Source organism: Mastomys coucha, unplaced genomic scaffold (assembly GCF_008632895.1).
Source record: "Mastomys coucha isolate ucsf_1 unplaced genomic scaffold, UCSF_Mcou_1 pScaffold9, whole genome shotgun sequence".
NCBI lineage: Eukaryota > Metazoa > Chordata > Mammalia > Rodentia > Muridae > Mastomys > Mastomys coucha.
This window is the reverse complement of record NW_022196915.1, coordinates 20,689,920-20,714,902: the sequence shown is the minus strand read 5'-3', so window position 1 is coordinate 20,714,902 and position 24,983 is coordinate 20,689,920. Positions and strand designations below refer to the sequence as shown.

The 24,983-nt window shown below is 46.6% G+C and overlaps 1 protein-coding gene across 5 annotated transcripts; it reads right to left on the bottom strand.

The window, feature by feature from the left end:
- Window positions 1–985: 985 nt before the first annotated feature.
- Window positions 986–24,962, bottom strand: LOC116084785 (anthrax toxin receptor-like). Of its 5 annotated transcripts, none has more exons than XM_031362005.1 (17): window positions 24,490–24,962; window positions 22,545–22,808; window positions 17,169–17,237; window positions 16,145–16,216; window positions 13,606–13,687; window positions 13,472–13,505; window positions 12,555–12,634; window positions 12,418–12,486; window positions 12,060–12,140; window positions 11,912–11,966; window positions 8,906–9,004; window positions 6,601–6,670; window positions 5,997–6,075; window positions 4,964–5,281; window positions 4,302–4,340; window positions 3,189–3,320; window positions 986–1,247 (listed from the first exon to the last, which is right to left on the bottom strand). In XM_031362005.1, exons 1-17 carry the CDS (start codon window positions 24,729–24,731, stop codon window positions 1,032–1,034), a joined length of 2,001 nt encoding a protein of 666 aa, XP_031217865.1. In that variant the 5' UTR covers window positions 24,732–24,962; the 3' UTR covers window positions 986–1,031. The 5 variants fall into 5 exon arrangements, with proteins under 5 accessions (XP_031217865.1, XP_031217867.1, XP_031217866.1 ...); XM_031362007.1 differs by lacking the exon at window positions 24,490–24,962 and adding an exon at window positions 23,611–23,978; XM_031362006.1 differs by lacking the exon at window positions 22,545–22,808.
- Window positions 24,963–24,983: the final 21 nt, after the last annotated feature.

Genomic DNA, 24,983 nt, shown 5'->3' with positions numbered 1-24,983 from the left:
TCTTGCATAACTACATATTTCTTGGCATCATACGTACCGTAAGTATTTATCCTCTAGGTTTCCAGAGATCTAGTGTCCTGATACCCTTTGTAAGCTTGTATGTGACTGCTCTGGACACATCTATATGTCATCTTGGGTGATGTGCTCAGGGTAAATGCACTCCAGGGATATCTGTGTCCCTCATTTCTGGACCCTGCCCCATGGGACTGCACATGGGGCCCTGCCACCTGCCAGTCAGGCTCCATATGCCTTTATCCAGTACACTTCTTCCTGTCTGACAGTGGAGTAGGAAACACTCTGGCCTTTGTTAAAATTGTCTGTGTATACATGACTTGAAACTCCTTTGCAAAACAAAATCCATATAGAGAACAAAGCAAAAGGTTAACCAAGGAGCTAGAACAAGGTAGTTCTCTACCTTCCTAATGTTGTGACACTTTAATACAGTTCCTCATGTTGTGGTGACCCCCAACCATAAAATTTTGATGCTACTTTATAACTGAATTTGCCATGGTTATGAATCACAATGTAGATGTCTGATATGCCAGATATTTGATATGTGATGCCCAAAGGGGTCATGCCCCAGAGGTTGAGAACTACTGGGCTAGAAAGTGGCTTGGGTAGTTCAGTATTTGGCATGCAAGTACAAGGACCTCAGTTTGGGATCCCCATTGCCAATCTAAAGAGCTAGATGCAGTGGTACACACCTATAGCCCCAGGCATGCTTCCATAGCTGTAAAATGGATGAATTTAGGATTGCTCTTCATATAGAGCATGACTTAAGAACCTGTGGTGTGTCACAGATCCGGTGACAAAGCTGCAGAACTATTCTCCTACGCCTAGCCACATGATGCCATGAGTTTTTGTCCTTCTGGATGCCCCAGAAACACATCTGAGGTTTACCTTTGGATGACAAACCTCCTAATAAGAAAAATTCCAACTCTTTTAAAATTAAAACCCAAGAACAGATACATGGATCCAAATTAGCAACAAAGAAAGACCTCTCAATCTTGGCTCTGTGGTGTCTGAGAGGTCTACTGCCTGGGAGGAAGTGACAATGGGGCTTTGGGAGACACATGGGCAGGAGGAGGGAGCAGAGGAAGTGCCCTGGGATAATTATGTGGGAGATGGTGGCACTGGGAACAGGAGGCCAGGCACAGGTATTCCTCCGGTGGGGAGAAGGGGGCCTTAGAGGTGCAGGGAACTCGAGAACAGAGGTCCTTCAGGAGGTTAAGGTTGGTGTACGGCCCCTGCAGGGAGAGAACAAAGATGAGGGCACAAAAGTGTGGTTGAAACTAGCTCAGGAGCCTGAAGTGCCTGCTCGAGGGGTTGGGGTCAGCACTAGCATCACCACAGGGTGGGCCTGGATGAAGAGGGCTCTTCTCTTCCCTTGGAGCCATTTCTAGGCTCCACTCTCCTGCTAGACTCAGTGTTAGAGGCTGAAGTCTGTCTAATATGGATTCTTGGAACCAATGGCTCTTGCTCCTTACCTGGCAGAAGGGACTCTGTAGCTCAGTTAGGGACTGGGGGATAGAAAGACATGTTGGAGACATGGGTGGGGGACCCTATGCAACCGAAGGGGCTACATGGGAGAAGCACAAGGAGATGATGCTAAGAGTTTCCCTGTGAGGATATAGGCTGGGTGGCTCAGTCTTGTTAACTTTGCAGGAAGAGGAGGAGCTACATACCAAAACAAAACAAAAAACCAACCAAACAAACAAACAAAAAAAACCAAAAACAAACAAAAACCAACCAACCAAACAAGCAAAAAACAAAAAAGGCTTATGCTTCAGTTCTAGAAACCAAAGTGATTTCTACTCCAGACTTCCAAATGCAAAATCGCAGGACAGGTTTAGCAGTTGAAGACTGCATGGACTCTGGGACAGGAACTTGGGGTGAGTACAGAGTTAAGCCATAGCTGGGGTCTTCTATTATCTGGCAAGCATATCAGCAATGGCAACCCAGCACCATTAATTATGCCTGCCAGCCAGTCCTTTTGGCCCAATGATCAATCATGGCTTTCATAAGGACCACATCCAAAAGCCACCTGTGAGGCTCTTTAGTATCAGGTCTCACATCTTGGGCTTTTCTCAGCTTATGAAGGGTAGAGATAAGAGGATGGTAGAGAAGCCTGAAGATCCATGACTCTTGTGGTGAGCACTCTATGGCCTAGCTTCTACAGCTAGATACCAAAGGCCCTGAGTGGGTAGGGCCAGGCCCTCCAGGCTAGGCCATGTAGCTGTCAGAGGAATCCTCCCTCTCTGGAAGGTGTGGATTGACTTCTCTGTGGCCACCCATGAGCATGGAAGAGACATGGCAGGCTCTTGGCTGGCCTAGACAACTATGGGGAACCCAAGGTTCTCTAAATGGGATGAGAGGTTTCCCGCAGAGAGTGAACATTGAGGGAGAGAACAAAGTCTTCTGGAAACTGAGGATCTTTCTTCCTAAGTGCTGACCTCATGGGTCTTCCTTCCAGGGCCCAGGGTTGCTGCTCCGCTGGTTTTTCCCTCCCCAAGATGGACTTAGATCTTCTGGGAAAAGAAGGGGACCTCAGGGCTTGACTGCACACAAGGAGCTTGCAGTGCCTTTGTAGGGTCTCTGTGTCAGCTCCCTTCTTAACTTTCCAGCTGGCTCATCTCAGCAGGAAGCAGAGTCCTGCAGGCCAGTTCTTTTCTTCCTTGTGTATGAAGCGGTCTGGGGCACAGGCTTTTTATTTTTCATTTTTTTTAAACTAGTTTTCACAGTAGGCAGAGGTTTTGCAGGGCTAGTCCTTTCTGTTTTTATCATCTCTGGCTTCATGAGCCTCTTTGTTGTTCAACGTGTCTTGACTTACCCATACTCTAAGGGTAATGTCAGAGACACTGCTACCCACTGCTGGACCATTGTCCAAAGACATTGTCTGGAACAATGGCTCTGAGGACCAGGGGTTGACCAGTTAGAGCACTTAGTGGCTACTTCCCTAACCCCTAGATAGTGCCAAAGGGAGACTCAAATATTTGGAGAGTTCAGGTAGTGTGGGGGAGGCCTGTGCATCTCTTACAACAGGCATTGGACATTACCTTGTGAACACATCAATCTAGTCCTGTCCCAAGAGGTCATATTCTCTCCTACACTCAGACCTCTGCTGTCAAGCCTAGGTGTTCTTGGGCCCCTGACCCCAGCCTGGATCCCAGTGTTCATAGGACTCTTACCTTAGGACCTTTTCTCACACACACATCATAGCAGGTACAGCAGCAGATGATCACAATGGGGGGCTCATTCATCGTTGCTGGAGGTGGAGCTGGGGGAGGCACTGGAGGAGGGGCCTTTTCTTTCTTTTGGGGCTGGTAGAAGGGAAGCAAACCTGTCTGAGCTTTACCTGTCACTTCTGGAACAGGGGCACTGTGTGCCCTGCACAACACCAGGCACTGTGGGGCCTTTGGGTTTGGAGGTGAAAGGAAGGATGTATCCCACACATGGGGAGGTCTTCCACAGGGAGAAAAGGAGGGTCCCCTCTCCCAGTTTTCAGATATGGAGCTTCACAAAGTAATAACAGCCTCTTTCTGAGCCCTTGGTGCTCCTGTGTCAGCCTTGCTGGCAGAAGTCTGGCCTGGTTGCTGTATAGTGGGCCAGCACTAGCAGGTAATTGTCCCTTCCATCTGTCTCTGGCTTCTGCATAGGCATCCTCACCAAGGCCAGTCTGCAACCAGCATAGTCCAACCAAGACAGGGAGGCTGTTCCTATCTGAGCCCAAACCCAGGCTCCACCTGCCCCAGCTTCTCTACAACTTCTGGTCCTTACCTGATGGGAGCTGCAGATGCTTACCCACCTTGTCCCCGTGTTTCCCTGGGAATATCCCTCACAGCACAGGGCCATCTGGGACTCTTTCACCCTCCTTATCTCTCAGGTCCCTAGGCTGATCTCAGCCAGCCCTTCTACCCTGCCAGGAGACAGGGTTGAAGACATCCAGAGGAGCCAGAAGATCCCTATCCTGGAGATGAGAATCAGGGCTCGTTTCAGAAGGCTCTGCTCTCAGCGGCCTGGCTGCAACCTCGGTATCAGTCAGAGTTCATAGGAGTCTCCTGAAAGCCTCTGAAGCAGTGAGAGCAGCTGTTCACACTGATTGTTTGACCAAGGTCTAGATCAGAAGGTTCTGAGAATGTTCGTTATCTAGTGATATTGAGAGTCCCCCAGCCTTTGCAGACCCTTCACCTTGTGTTTGCTGAGGTAGTAGGAGGCCCTGGGTACAGGCTGAACAATGACATATTTTGTTGGTCATCACATCTCTGACATGTGACCTTATCAGGATACAAAGAATGACTCACCATTGGTTGTGGTGCAGGTGCTGGCAGCGCCTTGACAGGCTAGGGGGTGAGACAGACAGGAATGAAATGTACTGTTATGGTTTAGAAATTGCTCCCAAGATGCCCTGTGTGTTCAAGTCTTGACCCAGCCTATGATATTATGTGGAGGTGTTGCAGCCTATGGTGGACATCAGAGGACCCTTTGGAGGAAGTTAATCCTTGGCAGCATGTCTTAGAATAGGCCTCCCTCTTTCAGAACAGGAGATGAGGTGTGGACTTCCTTGCCCCACAATCTCATCAGAAAAATACTGCTTTCCCACAGGCTCAAAGGGATGGGACACTACGAACTGAAACCTCCAAAAATCTGTTGAGTGGGAAATAGATTTTTTTCTTCTTTCAAAGTTGATTATTTCCTGCATTTTGTTGCAGTACAGGAAGCTGACTAACAGTTCTGTTGTAACTGTGTCACAACACATGACCGTCATCTGTAGGAAAGGACAGACAATGGTCCCTGGGGGGACATGTATAAGCACCGCACATCCTGCTACTGTGCTGGTGAGCTCCCCCCTCACCCGGAGGAAGCCCCTGGAGAATCCTCAGCATCTGCCTCAGCAGGCTGTAAATGTCACGGTGCTGTCCCAGATTCATGTCATTGGGTGGGCAGAGAGTGCTCACTCACTCACCCGCCTGTAGCACAGCCACCAGATCCACCACAGCACTACAGGGATCAGCATCAGGAGCAGGACCATGGTGCTGAGCAAAACTTCCTTGCTTGGCTCAGCTGGTGGACGAACAATGGCTGGCGGTGGAGGCACAGGTGAAGTTGGAGGCCGAGGTGGAGGTGGAGGTAGAGGTGGAGGTGGGGGAGGAGGAGGGAGAAGTACAGTAGGGCGGCCTGGAATAGTTGTTTTGGGGATAGGGTTTCCTGGCGGCGTTGTCAGAATGGTTGTTGGTAGGGTAGAGTTTTCAGGGGCAGGAGTGGTGGTCACTGATGGAGGTATCTGTGGGGAAGAAGATCATCATCCTTAGCAGATACCCTAGCTCTAATGTGGAACACCAAGAAGCCTCCTTCCTGGATACCCAGTGCTTGCCATCTCTCTGCCGCTTCTCTATTCTCCTAAGTTCCCTGGCATCAAGATACCACAGAAGGGCTGGAGAGTAGGTCTCTTGCCTAGCTCTGGCCTTGCTCCAAGACCATGCTCTGAACCCAGGTGAGGACAGCCCAGGCTCCTCGGCACTCTTTGGATCTCAGCTGTCATTGTGATCTCAGCTGACAATATGCTGGACTACAAGTGGTCATATCTCTGAGAGGCTAGGCAAGATGTAGGATTCTTTCTTGTTCCCCCACCCCCACCACCTCTAAAGTGTGGAACTTGCCTCAGCCTATGTGTCCCTGCCTCAAAGGGTCATGGTCTTGCTTAGAGCAAGGAGTGAAGATAGCACTGGTGTGAGGTCCTTGTGACTTAGAAACACCTTGGCAGAAAACACAGGCCACATGGAGGGTTGACAGTGATAGGATGGCTGCTGCCAGGCCTGACACCTGCCCACCCCCTTATCCCTGTCCTTCTAGGAACTAGGATGGACCACCCAAAGTGCCTGTGTAGCATAAGCTACTCCTGGTCCTAGCCCCCTCCTCATCTTTGACTTTGCGGGAGAATCCATATCCTCCCAGGGCTTCTACCTATCCAGGGCTATGGAACCCACTGGGATACTCACACAGTCAGAAGTATTCACAGGGATGGTGTGGGCCAGGAAGTCTTTTCCACTGTTCAGCCTAACTTCAACTAAGATGATTCTAATGCACAAAAAGGCAGACCTCAAGAAGCAGACTAGAGATCAGCCCCTGCACAGGGGCTTTCTTCATGGTAATTCTGAACTTCTAGTACTTGAGCCTCTCAGAGTGGACAGGTGAGCCATGAGAGACTATTGCCCAAAGCACAAGGAGTCAACTTGTGCAATTATGGCCAAGTGGATGGTTCAGGACATGAGGGGTCCTTATGGCCTTTGATGCTATTATAGCAATAGGTTATAAACAAGGGAGTGTTGCTTCATGCCCTGTACAACTCTCTGGACTTATAAAGTTTGTTGTCTTAGCTTTGGAACACCAGGTATTGATGATACCCTTGTTTATCATCTGCTCCTAGTTCTGAGCAGAACCTGGGCAATCCCATGGGGATCACCAACAAGGCCAGGAGGTAGGGCATCCAGAGCTCACCTGCAGACAAAAAGATGCTCTACAACAGAGGGGGAACCAAATGCTATATACTATGATGACTACATTGTCTCTGGATTTATAGGGCCAAGAAGTATGGGCACTTACTGTCCGGGTTGCTCTATCTTTGGTGCAGGACAAAACATGACAGTGGAGTTCTTATTAGTTGGATTCTTATCTAAAGAAAATGACATGAAGAATGTTAATTGTCTTGCTCATGTACCTATGTCACCCCAAGCTATGCATGACAAGCAGAGCTGACATCTTAGCACTTCAGTAATGATTGAAAATAGATGACTGATGCCTCGAAGTCATACAATTCTTGGTACTCTTGGGTACTGTGGACCATGGCCATCCTCTCTGAGCTGATGTTTAAAGTGAGACCAATGAGGAGAAGCCATGGAATGAAATGAGTTTCAGTTGATCTTCCAAGGTTGCTGAGGAGGAAGAGACAAGCAAGGGTGGGTGAGCTGAGCTGTGGGAAGAGGTCTTGCTTTGTTTCAAGTTTTCTGACTCTTTGGGAGCACACAGATACTGGACATAGGGGCCACAGAGTTTGATGATGGGTTTGGGGGTTGGATTAAGAGAAGTCAAGGATGACATTGGAATAAATGGCCAGTGAGATTGTATTGATGCCATTTTCTAAGCTGGGGAAGCTAGCAGAGAGGTTGTTGATGACTATTTCTATGGGAACCTGAGAAGGGCACTATAATTGTGACATTCTCATCTCGTTTCCTAAGCTTGGTCCAGAGGAGAGGACTGAGTGAAGTATCTGCTGGCAAGGAGTCCAGCTTTCCTGCCTGTCCTGCCCCACTTCCTTAGGTGGTTGTTTTCTCCTACATGGACTGGACTGCATGGCCTCAGAGAGCCCTGGTGGTCCTGCCATCTGTGCTTCATGGAGGATAATCACTTCCATGTCATGACTCCCATTTCCTGAAACCTTTTGAGTTTCTTCTCCTCAAAGGTCAGAACCACAGCTCTGTATCTACTGCCCTCTGGCCAACAAGTGTGTCAGGAAAGTTCCTTACTGACCTCAGCCCTGAGACTTGGTGAGAGGGTTGAGAGATGTCTGGAAGAATGGCCATGCCTATCTTCCAGGGACACCCAGAAAACATTTCCCTTTTGTCATAACTAAGCTTCTAGGTCCTTCTTAAATGTTGGTACAAACAGACTTCTCACCTGTTTAGAATGTTCTATAACAGTTATAGATGTGGCCGCCTGGATATGTTAATGGTGAAGTCTACATACTGATCAGTGATCTTAACAGAAGGACACTAGTTATGTCCCTGACCTCTTAGTAACTGCTGGGAACACATCTTTCACACCAACAATTTCTCTGTCCCACTAGAGTTGTTTTAACCATATTTTAGTAGAACTAAACTTATTGCATATTTGAGAGCATCAACAACACTTACAATGATAAGTGCTAATATTTTAATGCAATTCATTTCTATTTCTCCACTTTGCAGTGTATATCATTTTTATTAGAGAAATCATAATGAGCAATGTTAGAATCCCAAGCACTTGGAAAATAAAATGCAAAGTTAAAATTCCATCTTACAGATATAGTGCTCCCCCTTTGTTCTCTACCTTAGGAAAGAGGGTACTATGTATGACATGGTTTATCATTACCTGGACCAGTTTGCTTGTCCTAAATCCATGGCCATACTACTTGTGAGTCCCTAAACCATTTCTGCCTTAGTTGGGTCTGATCATGAACATTATAATTAAAATCTGGAGAAAGGGTTTGCTCCCAACTATGGAATGGTTGAAATTCAGGGTGCAAAAAAGATCTCCAAAGAAGGGGCACTGACTGGGCCAGCATTCTACCTGGTGCAGCAAGATGAAGAAAAGCAGGTACACCTGGCCCACTGAGGCAGCCGCCCTGAGTCAGGGTGGGCTGAGGCCCAGTATAGTCTGGCTGAGTGAAGAGGCATTATTAAGTAGACCCTTATTATGAGGAAACCCAACACTCTTGTTGCCATAGAAAATTTCATCTTATGTTGTTCTGTGTACCGATGCTGGTGTGTGTGTGTGTGTGTGTGTGTATGTGTAGTGGGGTAGTTCTTGGTATACCTCTGGGCTCTGATTCTAGCAGCTATTGTCCCATACATAGACTCAGGAGAGGAGGCAAACTGAGGACAAGCCCTGAAAATTCTGGTATGAGGGCAAGTCACCATCAGCCCAGCCTCCCTGAGGAATGAAGCCCACTCCCCATATATCTCTAGAAGCTGGGGGCTTTATTATTTGCTTATGTTCATAGGAAGAGTAGTGGCTGGTTATGCTATGTGGACACTCTGTACTGCTTCACATTACCCAATGGGAATGGGTTAGCAAGGGTGGGAAGCTTGCCTTCGAGAGGAAGGATTTCTGCGGAAGATGAATCTCTGAGGCACTGAGAGGGTTTACGTACCAATGATTGTGGAGTCACTGAACTTGAATCTGCAAATAGCATCACTGAGATTCTTTGCATTGTGAAAGCCGTATCCACGTAAGAGTACTGGGTGATTCTCTGCGAGGAAAACATGAAGTAGAAGTGCTATGGCCCTGGTTGCATTGTTTATAGTGGCCCCAGACACTATTTCCAAGGCTCCATGAGAGGACACGGCTAGGTCTGGGCCAACATCTGTGGGTTCTACAGTCCAACTCCTTCTATGTCACCAAGGGTCTATGCCAATGTAGCTTAGTGAAGTCTTGCACATGCTGATTACCTTTATGCACCAGTCCTGATTCAACAAGCCTGCAAACCCCACCAAGCACACAGAGACCAATCTTAAACTCCCATGGTTCCAGGTGGGAGACCCTAGAAATAAGGGTAAAATAGGAAGTGCAGAGGAAGCTCCTGACCCTTTCAAGAGTTCTTCTCATAGGAGACATTTTGTTTCAGCTGCAAAGCCAGAAACCAACATATCTGTTCTCAATTACTCCTTCTTACTTACCCATTGAAGACTACAGCTCATAAGCAAGCTCATTCTAACAGCAGAGTCTGATCCTTGGCTTTGAGTCCAATATACAAGGGACACAGCGAGGGTATCCTGGTAGCTATTCCCACAGGAGGCAGGCAGGATTCCCCATCAATTATTAGGACAGATGCCATGGGATAGTCCTGGCTCATTCCTGGCCCCCATGCACTTCAGATGCTCCATGGAGTTGACCCTCCTGAGTCTCTGTGGCACACAGGTTGACCCAGAAACAGCTCAAGGAAACAGTCCATACTGCTTCATTTGGGGTACAGGCCTTGGAGTATCCCCCAAAGTGACAAAGTACCCCGTATGCACCAGCTTTGTACAAGATAACCAGTGGTTTAACAGGTTAGTGGCTGAGCTGGTGTCTGGAGGCACCTGTCACCGTGACTCAGTTGCAATGGGAAGAATGACAACTTGTATTTTCACTGAGAGTTTGTCGCAGCTACCCAGACACCAAGCCCTGTATGTTTAGGGATAGTCAGAGAGGCATGCAGCAGTTGGGTGGAGCTGTAAGGCAGGGCTTCTTTACCCAGAAGCAGGAGAGAGCTTGAAGGCGAAGGATTCTCTCCTTTACTGCTCAGTCAGCGAACTCTTCTACTCTTCTACAGTATGGGGAAAATTAGTGGCAGCCAGAGCTGAGGACTCAAATGTTCTTGGCATCTCTCAGCTTCTAGAACCTAGAGTCCAGATTTTCATCTGCCACCACACTACCTACTGTTTCATGTCTACCAACAATCCTGGCACAGTGTTCCCATCCTTTGGGGGAAAATGCTTTGGTCTCCCCCACATGTGGCCCTTTACCTCAGCCTGGGTACTATGTGTAGCAGAACTCACTATGTGAGCTTAGTCCTGTCTTCTCAACCTGGAACCAGGGTTCCCACAGAACACAAAAGCCAGAGCCTAGCTGTCTGGGCTGGAGGCAGCCCATCAGCCAAGCTATCCCCCAGGAGGAGACTTGGGGTTTCCTCTCTCCCTTTTATCAGTATATAAGTATATGCTGTCTACATGAAGACCAAACTTGTGTACATAAAGCACCCGAGAAAGAGAGGTGGCCTTCTAAGACTAGACAGGCATGTTCTTGGCACTGGCAGAGGAACCCTGGGCTGGAGAGAGGGTACCTTTGTCAGGTTCTATGAGTGTGACTGTCTTTGTGGATATTTCTGTCAAGTATGCAGGCTTCCCCCTGTCCCCTGTAGCACAGCAGATGTCCACTTGAGTCTGATTTCTTATTTTCATCAATTGATGTAATCACATGGCTACTGTCCCTTTTTTATGGATGTGGAAATCTTACATGCCCACTCCTGGCTGCACCTGAAGTTTCTTGGAGGAGTCAAATTGATGTTGGTATACATTTTAAACATCCTTCATCTGAGCATGTGGAATCAGACATGCTCCACAATCTAAAACTTTAAAACTTTTTTTCTTAGGCTCAACAGGTCTCCACAAGTGGAAATACTCTTAAAGTTTACATTTAACCTCAGGGTGAGTTAAAGTTGAAATGCAGTTGCACCAGAAATAATGTCTGATGTCATCTTTAAGCTGTATGCATGCACTGTATGATGGAACTTGAGTCCCACCCACAAGATATCCTATTATGTCTGTGTAAATATTATAAAACTGGAAATAGTACAACATCTAAAATAATCGTAACAGCAAGAGCTGTGGATATGGGTGTTTAGCATGTGGCTGCTTTCTGAGTGTGTTTTTCCTCTTTACAACTAAAATATTTGTTCTGAGACAGAAAAGATGACAATTGCATACACACTCACATTGCCACCACTGACACATACCCCTTAGCAAATGTACACTGCATTACAACCAGTCATAGAGATAACACATCTGCCTGCCCCCTTTAAACCACAAACCCACCACACATTGAGTTCATATAAGTACACAAGGCACAAGCACTGGCTGTCCTATGTGTAGTTGCTTCAACACTGTTTAGAAACACACCCTATATCATACTTCTTAAAGGTACATATCAAACACACTACAAGCATACATACAACATCTACCACATACCCCACATACTCACTCTATACACCTACCACACATACCACACACAAATTACACAAAACCCTCACACGCCACATGCGACATGTGGACACCTCATAGAGCTTATGTATGTAGAATAACACAGCACACACAGCCCACAAACAAAACACACACATAATGTACATGTACACATGCATATAACACAAACACCAAATGTAGACCACAATGTGCTACGTCAGATACACATGCCACATAAACAAGTTGCACAAAAGTACACCCACACCCCACACACATTCTCATACCACAAGTAGAGACATAGGAAACGAATACACACCATACAAGCACACTCTGCTGGCCAACTATATGTCACATAGACCACATCCACCACCTCCACCCATACCCGCATTAACACATATATCACTAACACATATAGCAAGCAGCTGCTCCTCAAATCTCACCTCCTACGCACAGATGCTCCACTTGTCTGAGTTCAAGGCAGGTCATTGTGCCAATCTGATGGAGATAGGGAAGAATTCATAGGTAGGGAAGACTTTGCGGGCCTGGGGAGATGCTGTTACTCACACTACTTGTGTTCAGCCTGCTTACCAAGTCTACTTCCTGATGTAGCTTATCAGATTGGCCTTTCACAATGTACACATTTTCATCATTGTCGGTAATCTCATTCAACTACAAAAGAGAGGGTATCTTGAAACCCAAGCCAGGAGACAGAGGACACAGGGGGTCCCTAGATGTGAGACACAGCTACTTGCCCTCAGGGGATGATGACTATCAAGTGTTAAGGTCGGAGGTCAGCTTACCCAACCATTAAGTCTGTTTCTGCAGTGGAACCTATGGTTTGTAACCCCTGGGACAGGTATGGACCATCCCCTTGGAGGTCTGGTCTGTACCAGAGAATTTTCACTAGTAGGCTTCAGAAGGCCCCTGCTTACCTGGGGCAAGTTACCTTTTGTCTATCATAGTTGTTTAGACCGACACAGTAAACATATGCCCCCATGCTCCGAGCTTTATCAGCCTAAGAGAAAGGAGATATTGATTAGAGTCAAAATGTACAAAGTGCTTGGGAAGATGGGTCAGACTCACCTCATCCTTAGATTCCTTCAATACTTGTGGTGTCATGTCCCCACAAATGACAACAATGATCAGACTAGTCCTTTTAGTGGCTGACAAAGAAACAAAGAGTGGCAAGTCAGATAGGGCTGCAGGCCCAGGGCTGTTTATCTCAGGCAGATCTGGTGAGCCTCACTTTTCAGACTCCTGAGACAGGAACCCAGACACAGAGAGAGCATCTGCTATTAAATAGAACTCCTGGAGAATTAGGGCCTTCCATTAGGTGATTGGGGCTCTCAATGCTCTTGAACTCTCGAATGTGTGCTTCAAGGGTAGGCTAAAAACACATCACAAGTCTAGTCTGTCCCTGGTTAGTAGGAGGAAAGGATAGCTCTTGTGCCAGTAATGCCCAGTAAGGTTTGTTTGCGCCAACTCTAGGTATATTCCCAGGGCTGTTCTTCTGCCAATTGTGGGCTCAGTGAGTCACAGTGTCTTGGACAAGAGACCCCCCAACCCTCTTAGCATCTTTCCCTACATGGTCCAACCTGTTCCAGACAAATGCCTCAGATCTACACTCTGGAGGACATGGGTCCTTACTTTGCATGACAGTTGTTCTGGCTGATACATGAGCCTATGAGGAAGAGGCCTGATAGCCTATGAGCAAATTAAGGCCTGGTTTCCACCCACAGAGTCCTCAGTCTGCTCCCCTTTATGTTTTCCTGTTTACATTCACCAGCACATTTACAGGCCAAGGACCAGTGAGAACAAAGCATGTGACCACATGCAGCTTCTGGTCATCTCAGAAGCATCCTAAGTGGGGTGCTGTGCTCAAAGAGGCCTGTTGTGCAGGGAGAGGGGAACACTGCCTTTAAGAGGCTCCAAGAAATCCAGGCTCTGTTGGGAGCTCAGCTCTGTGGGTCCCACTCCACTTGGAGGGGCAGGCAGCTCACCTCCTGAGTTGACGGTTTGGATCTGTTCATTAGCCTGCCAAGAAATGAAGAAAACTTGGTGACTCTGGAATAAGATGACACCCATGGTAGTCTACACTGAGCCAGCACCCATATGTGGTTCTAGCCCTCCGAACCTTTTCCAGTCCTTTCTGTAGGTTTGTTGATCCATCCATCGCAACGTTCTTAAGTTTGGTGAGCTCTTGGCGGATTTTCCACCTGAAGTTAAAGAAGCATGAGGTGAGGCATGCTGACAGTGCCAAACTAGCTTCAGGCTCTTGCATGGATTTGTCGACTGTAGGCTGTGAGTGTGGGGAGGGTACCAGGGCCTGGTACCCCCATTCTGTCCCAGGTCTTTCTCTGGCCTTGATCCTATGAGCACTGAGAAAGTTCAGAAGGTAGCAGTGAGTTGCTCTGTGGGTCCCATAGGAATGTCTGGGTTTCTCTGAGGTTCTAACTGCCTCTAAGCATTCAGACTTTAGGTGCCTTGATAGAGGCGGTACTTGTGCACCCTTGAGGTGTATGGTGGCATCCTAGGGATGTGTGTCTGAGCCAGGGACTCTCAGAGGCACTGCATTCCTAATGACCTAATGCTGTAGTCATTCTCCTTTTGAGCAGTTTTTTCTTTAGTGGATGGGGCTGAGAGGACAATGCCACTCTGCTGAGTCACTGTCCAGCTTCTCTCTCACAGTCACAGAGCCCTTGACTGCCTCTCTTCCTTCTGCCCTGCTAAAGGCAGCAGTCAGTCTGCTTAGACCTGGGTCCTGATGCAGACTTCATGTCCAGAAAACTTGAATCTGGAAGTCAGACCTAGGGGCTGTCTGAGAGGCTTGTGTTCCCGAGGCTGGAAAGGAACACGGCCTGTCAAGTGCTATTAAACCAGACAGGACACACTGGGGTAGGCAGGGCCAGCTCTCGTGACTGTTCTGGGACAGGAAGGATATGTGTGTGAGGGATTTAGAATAATCTGACATGACAAGGCTGAGCAGTCTCAGCAAGTGACCTAGAATGAACTGAGTGTCTTTCTGTTGGGACAGTGAGAATCTGCTGTGGACTAAGCTCCCAGGGTCCCATGCCTGCCCACAGTCGCCAGTGAGCGCCAAACCAGAGGCTTGCGCATCCCACTTCGGTTCTTCCTCCATCCAGTCTAGGCCCTTCTCTCATGTCCAGCCTAGTCTTCTACCCTCTACCTGGATCAACTGCCTCCCTTCTATTCAGGTTAGTCTTTTTCTCTGTCCAGCCCAGTCCTGATGGCTCTCTAGGTTTCTTGCAAGACTCTGCTGTAAATGTCCTTGTTGCTATCTCAAACTCAGCCAGGTCTTTCCAAACCCAAGCCACTGAATGTACCCCGCTTGGCCTTCCTTGGACCTTGGAGATAAAAGGAGCCCTTACTGCTCCTTTTGAAGTGCCATCTTCAAAAGCCTGGGGCTTGTCTCATTTCTCTCTTTGCTCCTATTTTTCCTCCAGGGACCTGGATAGAGGGCCCCACAACTCCAGACATCTTTAGTACTAAATGTTACTGCCTCCTCCTCTGCTCCCCTTGTTCTTTAGGAGTCCCAGACAGGGCACCCAAAATTCTCCCTCACAGACAAACTTGCCTTCCTCACAGTTTATCGCCTCTGGGACTATTGGCACAGAAGAGCCCTGAGTTGTTCACTGTCTGCCTAGGCCAGCAGGGTAAGCAGGTGTGTGTGTGTGTGTTTGTGAGTATATGTATATGTATATATGTGTATATATATATATATATATATATATATATATATATATATAATAGATGCATAATATGTATATGGTTATATGCATGTATATGTGTACCTATATATGTATATATAGGTATGTGTATGTGTAGGTATAGATGTAGATGTGTATATAGAGAGCAACTCAACTTCCTCAATGGCTACATGTCCCTCGTACTTTTCTATGGCACCCAGCTCTGGGGATTCATGGTCCTATCCTAAGGAGAGTCAAAAGGGATGCTAGCTGCACTGCTCTTTGGTTCATATATATATATATGTGAGAAACTGATTTAAGAGCCCCATAGCTTGATAGGAAGCAGCCAGAGAGGATATATATATACATACATATATGTATATATACATATGTGTATATATATATACACATATATGTATATATGTGTGTGTATATATACACATGTGTATGTCTCTAATACATACCTACATTTACACATACACATAACTATATATACATATACACATACACATATATACACACATAGCCATATACATATAATGCATCCATTGCAGATCTATATATACACTCACAAATAATATGTATCATATATATATACACATATGTATACATATATATATATATTTTACCCTACTGACCCAGGCAGACAGTGAACAACTCTCAGAACGGGACACACACAGTCAAGACTTTGATCTGCCCAGCCATCTCCTTAGTTCCTAAGTGTTTTCACATCCAGGACCAAGGGAAGATCCAGAAGTGATGGAGGGAAAGAGTAGAGAATTTGTGGAATTGGTGGGTCTGTGAGTTTAGTGAAGCAGGTTCTTAAGAGGACTCGTGATCTGGGGCTTGAAGTCAGCTATCATGGGGGACAATGAGAGTCTTCCAAGCACATGAGAGTCTTCCAGAAGCTGGAAACCCCTTGTGTCCAGCCCACCAGGCAAGCCTAGAAGTTTAGATAGTACCTACCTTTCTGAGGTGAGTGGCATTTTGATTGAAGCTGTGGTATCAAAGAGAATGAAGCTCATATGCTGTTTGGGGCTGAGAACAAAACAACCCTGTGAGAAACTGATATAAGAGCCCCATAGCTTGATAGGAAGCAGCCAGAGAGGGGACATATGCCAAATCTCTGCTCCCACTTCATCTTTTTTGTACTTGGGACATTTCATAGATGGGGACTCCAGACAAACTTGATGAAAGGTTCTGTAGCCTATGGAGATATAGGGTTCCTGAGAAGGAAGAGTGCTTGGATGATCCCCTGATCCCTTCTAGGGCTGCAACCCCAACACACATAGACATATACAAACATGTGTACTAGTTCCTAGTTCCTGTTCTGTTGCTGTGATGGAATGCCCTGATCAAAGACAACTTAGGACAGGAAAGGGCATCTTTGGCTTACACTTCAGGTTATAGATCATAATTTCAGGGATATTACAGTGACATGTGCTTGACACAGCTGTTCAAAGTATACCCACACTGTGGAGTCAAGAGCAAAGAGAAATGAATATACTCATGCCTAAACAGTTCAGGACACTATGAGCACTATGAGCTGGATCTTCTTCACCTTCAATTAATGATCAAGCCAAGACCCCAAAGACATAGCCACAAGTCAATTTGATCTAGATAATTCCTCAATTGAGACTCTTTTCTCAAGTGATTCTAGATGGTGGTGGTTGGCATCTAAAGCTAACCAGCTCTATGCTGAGCAGGCAAGTTCACAAGGATACTCCTTCATGGGGTCTGCCCTACACCTCACACTTCTGTCATGGCTTCCCTTGTTCAATTCCTCCCTTTTCCTGACCCTTATTCCTCATTTCTGAAGCAGGATTAGTCAATGCTGAAAAGATCCATGGGGCCAGTATATTCTGTTCCCTGGTCTGCCTAGCATTCTAGCTTTGATCTCTGCTTCCTACACAAGGCATTCCCATGCCTCCAAACCTAGTCTGCCTGCCAGTGGACCACTGCTGACAGGAGTTGTAGTATGCAGGCATACTTCATGTATTTCTCCACCATATCTTCCCAGGATGTGTACAAGTCAGCCCATTTTGGCACGGCTTTGGACCTACAAGGAAAGGAGTCTTGAGTTATAAGAGGGAGGTGGATCATGCAAATGAGAAGTGGATCATGGGAGAGAGAGGTGGATCAGGGGGGAATTGCTTTTTGCCTTCCCTTCCTCCTACCATGTGCTGACCACAACTATCACCCTGGGAGTCTCTCATTTGCCCCCCCACCCCCAGGTAGAGATCCTTCTGGAGGCCTGTGTTTACCCTTTCTTATAACACCTCAAATTCCTCACATTCTTCTGAATTTCCCAGTATTCAAAAGGCAGGTGAAGATAGTTTCTCCAGGAGGTTGGGCCTCAGCCATGGAAAGTAAATGTTTGAGACTAGTTTATATATATACATATATATACACACACACACATATATATACATACATATATTATATAGTTTTTAGCAAGTGTGCAAAACAATGGGTTTATGACATTTTCATATGCATATATCATTCTGCTTTTCTCATATTGTTCTCACAGCGATTTCTCTTGTCTTCTCCCATTGGTTCTCTTTCTCCACCTCTTCCTTCCTTTTTCCCCTTAAAAGTCCCCCTTTGACACCACACACACACACACACACACACACACACACACACACACACACACACACAGGTTTCCCACATGTTAATGTGCTCCAGCTTTCTTGGCAGCCTGTAGAACCTAGGCATCCTGCTTGGTAAGGCTGCTTCGTTCAGGCACCTCCAAGTGAGGGTGGGCACAGGCCCATGCTACCCTGGCATCACAATTCTCAACAGGCAACATGAGCACAGGCACTTCCAGTCCTGGCTGCTAGACCTCTATGGCCTTTAGTGTGGCTTTCCTAGGGCCATGTTCTTTGGAGTGTTAAACTCTGGAGAGGTGAGGAGAACCATTCCAAGAATGGGCCAGTAGTTTGAAGGTTTAGAGCTGTTTATTTTTATTTTTATTTATTTTTAACTTAGTCTTTTTATTGATTATTTGGAAATTACACATAATGCACCCTGATCACATTCACTTTCCAATTCTCCCAGGTCCACTTCCCCTTTTTAGGACCTCCCCACCCCAAAACAAAACAAAACAAAACAAAAAAACAAAAACAAAAAAAAAAGAAGGGGAAAAAAAGATAAAATAGTGAGTCTAATTTGTGTTGTCCATATATTCCCTGGAGTATGGTCAAACTACCAGTGGCCAGCCCCTTAAAGATATCTGACTCCTTCCCCTAGCATACCCCTGCCAAAAGACATCAGCCTCAAAGAACTACATTTCAGAATCCTTATCACAATTTTTAAGACTTCTCTTCAATGGCTTCCTGTCTAGTTTTTGTTTGGTTTTGGTTTTGGTTTTTTTGATGGGGCAGCAGTGGGAGTCAGGGAGAGAGGATGTTACAGAACACTTCTATGTCTCTCATTCTCAAATCTGAGTCTGTAGTCCTCCATATTACTGCTAAAAGAAGCTTCCTTGCCCTTTATAGTCAGTGGCAGCATGGATCCGGGACCTCCACATGGTTTCTGGCTATAACATGGACTACAGGGTCACTTCTGTAGTTCCTCCATTCTCTCCCGAGCATCTGGCTCTGTTCTGCTATCTTTTCTTCCACTTTTGCGAGTCCAATTTTTATAAGCATCTTCCCATGAAGATGTTTCCTTTCTCCAGTTTTTCTGGGGACACTTGGAGCTCCATAGACTCCTCCACCTCTGCCTCCTCTGCCTCCCCTCAGATCCTCCATGGGACTCAGGCTTCTTGGAGCTGCTTTACAGCAGCAGGTGCCAGCTTTGATCATAGCCACGCTTCAGCTTTTCACTCTCAATGGTGATGACTATTTCCCGGATCTGAATCTGTGGTACCTGCTCCTCCATCCACACCAGTAGCTTGTAGGTGGAGGAGACATTGGGGTGGACCCAGATGACTGTTGAGTTGATCAGTCTACACATAGGGTGGGTCCTCTGTGTAGTTGACCTTTTATTTATTTATTTTTGACATTTGTGTTATTCTTATTTTTAAATCTTGGTCCTGGAGATAGTATGAGGTGAACTGAGGCTGGGCCTGACTTGGGCTCTTTTTTGTATTGTCTTATATCAGTCCTTTTATGTCCTTGTCATCATGAATGGGAGCTTCCAGGAGGTGATGCTCTTAGACTGATGTATTAGATAGTTCTTTTATCAATTAATGGCAACACTGCTTTCATTCTCATTATCTTTTTATCTCCCCACCTCCACCAAGTGAAGAATATTTTCCCATAAAGGCTGCTGGGTAGCCAAAATCACCACCCCATTCACATACACTAGGGGACTTTTCAGAGTTCACCTCCTGAAGGAGGATCTAGATTCTAGAACAGAAGAGAAAGAGAGGGTTTGAAGCCCAAGAAGAAGGTCATGGGGACAGGCAGTTGTTGTCTAGGAAGCAGGCAATATGGAGCAGAACTTGATCTTTTATCACATGCAGCTACACTCATGTGTAAGAACAGTGATCAGTGGACAGGAGTGTGTTACCAGTGTCAGCTTTTGACACCAAAACATCAGAATGATGTTGCCATGTTGGAAGGGTAGTGGGAGGTGGGGGCAGAATAATGCAGAGGAGTAGAAATTGAGGAAATGAAACTCTTGTTACCTTTGATGGAGGTTGAAAGAGCATCCATAAACCACACTGCAGATGGCAATGGGAATGCTCCTAGTACCAGAAATGAGCACATAAGAACTGAAAGAAAGCCAGGTTGCAATGGTGTCTGGAGACAGGGTTAGACTCAGGGAGGAGGTAAGAAGGGACAGCAGTGTTTTGTAAGGCTCTTGCTGGAGTTTCGTATGTAAACTTTACATTTCTATCAGACAACGTGGGATTTAAGTAAAAACCTGATAGGAGAGTCGAAGGAGGACATCCCATACCTATAAAAGGGTCAAGTCATCAAGCAGATGAAACAGTTATAGGAAAATGCACCAACAATCAACCTGACCACTGGCAGAATGTGTCAGAGCAATGGACAGAGCTACAGAGCACTTGTGCCATCAGTGTGATGCTTGAAATCATGGCAAGAGTCAGGCAGAATATGTGGAACTGGAGAAATAAGAAAACAGATGAATCAACAAGTGTGCAGGCTCAGAGCCAAGGAAGTTCCTCCCTGGATGGTTCACATTAAATACATAAAAAAAAAAAACTGCAAAATTTTCAATCATCTTAAATATTCTTTTCAACTACAGGCACAGCTTGCTTGACAGGTCAGTACTGCAATAGGATTAGTGACTTATCAAAATCAAAAGACGAAGTTGGGGTGAATGGAGTGTTTGTGGGGGACATGGTGGGGGGGTTGGAGGTAAGAGAGGGTGTATACCATCATACCTTATTGTATCCATGCATGAAATTCTCAAAAATAAAAATAATTTTTAAAGTTGGGAGAAAAGGTGGGGGAGATATACAGTTCACACGTGGCTTTTACATTACAAAGAACTAGAAACTGGAAGGGAAAATAAGTGCTATGCTGTCAGAGGAAATAAATAAAAGCAGAGTGAAAGAAAATCGAGAATAGAAAAATTGAGAACCATGGGTGAATAGTGACATAACTCTTTGACAAGATCATTAAGAGTGACCAACCTTTATCAACTATCAAGACTGATAAAAACACCAGGATTTGAATAACAAAAGGAGGTAAGAGGTGACTGCAAATCTAACAGGAGAAGAAACAGCAGGTACACTTGGACAACAGGAATAACCTAACCCACAGATGGAGCAGAATAACTGCTTAAAAAATTTCTGGCTTCCCAAACTAAATGCTGAAGAGAGAGTATGAACAGATTTGTTAGTTATAAGAAGACAAAATTCAGTATTGAAAAACTTTTCACCAAAGAAAAACTCAAGAACTGAAGATTTGCATGTACACATATTTATGTGTGTGTGTGTGTGTGTGTGTGTGCTAGAGAGAGAGAAAGAGAGAGAGAGAGAGAGAGAGAGAGAGAGAGAGAGAGAGAGTATGTATAAAATGTATATTTTTTTTCTAAAAACAATCACAATCAAAACCAAAAGTTTTGCTATTCATAGTCTGGGGAGTTGGAAGTCACAGCTGAATGTTTACTGTGTGTCTACTTTTGTGAGACCATGGCTTCCTCTGCCTAGTTCTGGTCATGTAAGGCATACACTGTATATGCAGTGCCTGGGTAAGACGGAACTCAGGCTTGTAGGGAGTAATCATGGAGGTCACAGGTGGAGGGGGGCCAAGTCCCTGTCAGGCTGAAGCAGGAACTAGGCAGCATCACGAAGAAGCAAAACAAAGCACCACAGAAAACCTTTAGATGTCATCAAAGGGAGGACAGAGTCTATTTTTTCATGGTCTCTGCAAAGGAATGTTCTTTCAAATTCAAACCCTCACTCCCATCTTTCTGCCATTGCACCAACTCTGTTAAGACTTTGAGAGCTCCTGGGGGGCCACCGTGCAACGAGAGGGGTCCAGTGAAGTCTGGACCCAAATTGCTTGGGGAGAGGTTCCAGGAATCTCTGTGTAGAAGCCAGTACCTGCTGCCACTGTGGGAGGCCATGAGAGACAAGGTGACAGGACTCAGCAGGAGCAAGGTTCTAGCTCTGACCCTGTGCTCAGGCTTCAGATTCATCCTTCTACCTAGTGTATAAACCACTGGCTGAGGGGATGTGACACAAAATAAACAATTCCAACCCTAAAAATGGAGAACAAACCATCTGCTTTTGTTTCCCCAACCTGGCCCTGCTAGTTAGGCCCCAAGTACCCAAGACTAGGGATCCTTCCCAGTTTGTTCCCTTCTGGATCCCCATGGCTGTGGAACTGCTGTGCTCACTCATTACAAGCGACAGTTCATTCCACAACACAGGTAGGCAGTTACCTGTATGGCTCAAGGAGGGACAAACTTGAGAGCACCCTTCAGCTCCCAAACTCCCACAAGTCAGTTGAGGTCATCATGGCTGTGTACAAGCCCCCTCACCACTATTCCTGCTCATTTCCTGGCATGGTTTTTATCCTGGTAGTAGGTATCTTGCCCACTGACTTTTGTCCCAAGTTCAGCAGGAGAAGCCTATATGCTCGAGCTCTGCCCTCCCTGTGGCCTGCTGCCTGAACATAGGACATAACCTCTAGATGAAGTGGAGGGGAGGGGGCAGGTAGATTCCTTGCAGGACGTAGGGGACAGTCAGTCTGGTTACCCTGGTGATACCCTAGTTAACTAAGAATGATGGGTAAAGAAGGACAGCTCTTCCCACACAGTGCTGAAGTCCTAGTCAGACTCAGGGGTGATGGTTCTTGGAACTATGTGACATGAAAGGCCTGGGTTGTGTCTCCCTCAGTTAGCTGTATGGCTTCCAAGCAAAGGACAAAGGGTAACTCACAGGCCAAAGGCACCTGAAGGAGAGCTCACAGGTGCTCTGAGAGGAGTCAATCCCTTCTGACTGGAGTCAGGCCTTCCCTTTTTCCCCACCGAAAGCAGGGGTCTTCTCTCAAGTTGCTGCTCAACCATCTGTCCAGGGGCCAAAAGATGCATGACACTCTCAGATGCTGAGGCCCCTTTAAGCAGTAGAAATATGCCCACAGGATACCGGTTACAGAGGGAAACAGCAGGCAGGCAGAACAAGGACAGAAGCAGAAGAGGCTTCCTGCAGAGGACCAGAGAGGAATTCTGAAGCCCAATTCCCAAGTAACTGAATCCTAAGGGGAAGAGCTCTAGGTCCCTCACAAAGGCAGGCCAGCACCTTGTCTTTTGTGCATAGTTGCTACAGAGGCACAGCCTTGGCAGAGAGAAACCTGGGAAAGACCTGTGGACTCTGCAGGGATTGGGGTTGGAGGTCCACTTGCACAGGGGAGGCAGACAGTAGAGGACAGGGAACAAAAACCTAGAAAGCCTCATGTCCTGGGTCCCACCTGTTCCATCCTAGCATTTCCTCTTCAGTTTTAGGACTGTCTAAAGCAGATCACGCTCTTCTTACTTAGACTCCCTGATGACATGCTGCAGAGGAGAGAAGCTGGAGCCCCGGGTCCTACAGCTCAGTGACTCTGATGTGCTTCATCCAGCAGCTCCCACACTCACCATACCCAGTAGACACGGAGAGGGAGAGCCGGGGAAGTCAGGGTCCAGGCATGGAGTCTGTCTTAGTTTGCTTTCTATTGCTGTGACAAACACCACAATCACAAGCCATTTGGGAGGAGAAAGAGTTTATTTCATCTTGAAGTTTAGAGGCCACCCTGAAGGGAGTCAGGAGAGGAGCTCAAGTAGGAGCCACAAGGGAGGAACTGAGTCAGAGACCGTGGGGGAATGCTGCTTACTGGCTTGCTCCCCATGGCTTGCTCAGCCTGCTTACTTGTACAGCCCAAGACCACCTGCCTAGAAGTGGCGTTGCCTCCAGTAGGATGCCCCCCACAACATCAGTCATTACTCAGGAAAATGTTTTACAGGCTTACCCACAGGCGATCTGATAGAGGCATCATCTCAATCCGGGCTCCCTCTTTCCCCAAATGACTTTAGTTGGTGTGAAGTTGACAAAACCCAACCAGCACAGAAATAGTGAACATCTCTTCTCTTCAGTGTACCAAGTCCGCATCACTCTGAGCCCAGCTCTCAAAGTAGACAGCCACCAGCTTGACCTTTCCCCTGTCCACCAACTCTTCTTCCTCCATCCATTTCAGGCTTGTGGGTGTTTCGTGGGTCCTATTTCCCTGCTCCCTTAATCATGCATAGCTGTCGTGGGGCTTGCCGTCTACTGTCTCTCAGTCACTCTGTGTGGACTTCTGAAGAGCACTCCATTGCAGCCCCAGATCCATCCTTTATCCTCCCAAGGAGACAAAGTGCTCCTTAGGAAACAAAGGGTCCATCTTCCTTTGATAAAAACCTCCTTTCCTCATGATGCCCATTTAGGTCTGATCCCCAGACCTCACCTCCCCTTCTCATCTTCCCCCTTGAACCTTCTCCTTAAACTAGGATTCTACTGAAATCCTTAGACATTTGAATCTCAGAGTCTTTGGCCAGGTGGCTCTCTCCCAACCTCGTCCTTGTAAGTTACTTGGACCAGAAAGCAAGCGCATACTCCTTTTCTTCAAATTCATTGAAGAAAGCAATGAGAATGAATAAACTAATGAATAAACTAGACCAAACTGCTCAAAGGACCTCCTGGTTTTCCCCCTTTCTAGGCATACAGGAATTCAGGCCCAATTCTCTGGTTTCATTCATAGACAGTGCCTACTTCTCTCCTGGCAGAAGCTGGCACCCTTCAGGCCATTGTTCTGCCAGGAGGTAGAAACACCTGAGGGCTATCTAGGACCAGGGCAGCAAGGGCCACTCACTTGTCAAAGATGAAGTAAATGTCAAAGTCACCGTCACAATATTGCAGAGGATCTTCCTCATCTACCCCAGTCTGCCTTGTCTTCCTGACATTATAACTAAAGAACCTAGCAGATTCCTCAGGATAGGGCTTTTGGCCAGATCGAGGGTACAGAAAACTCTGGACTGCAATAAATAGCGTAGACAATAGTAGCAGCAGCAGCAGGTACACCAAACAGGAAGCCTGGGGACCATAGTCCTGCATTTTCTTGGCTGATCCTGTGAGTCTATTAGAATTTGGGAGCTTGTGCCAGGGTCTAGGTAGGCTAAATTCTAGCCATCCCCCATTTTGTTCTCTGGTGCCTCTATCTGCACTTAGGGACAATAGCCCTTGTGTCCTCTCACCAGTTCTTACTGCTGCTTTCCACTTAGTGGCCTCAGAGCATAGAGATTGGGGACTTGACTGTTCTGGGGTATCCTGTCTCTAGCTGCCTGCATAGCCCTCCCCCTGACACTC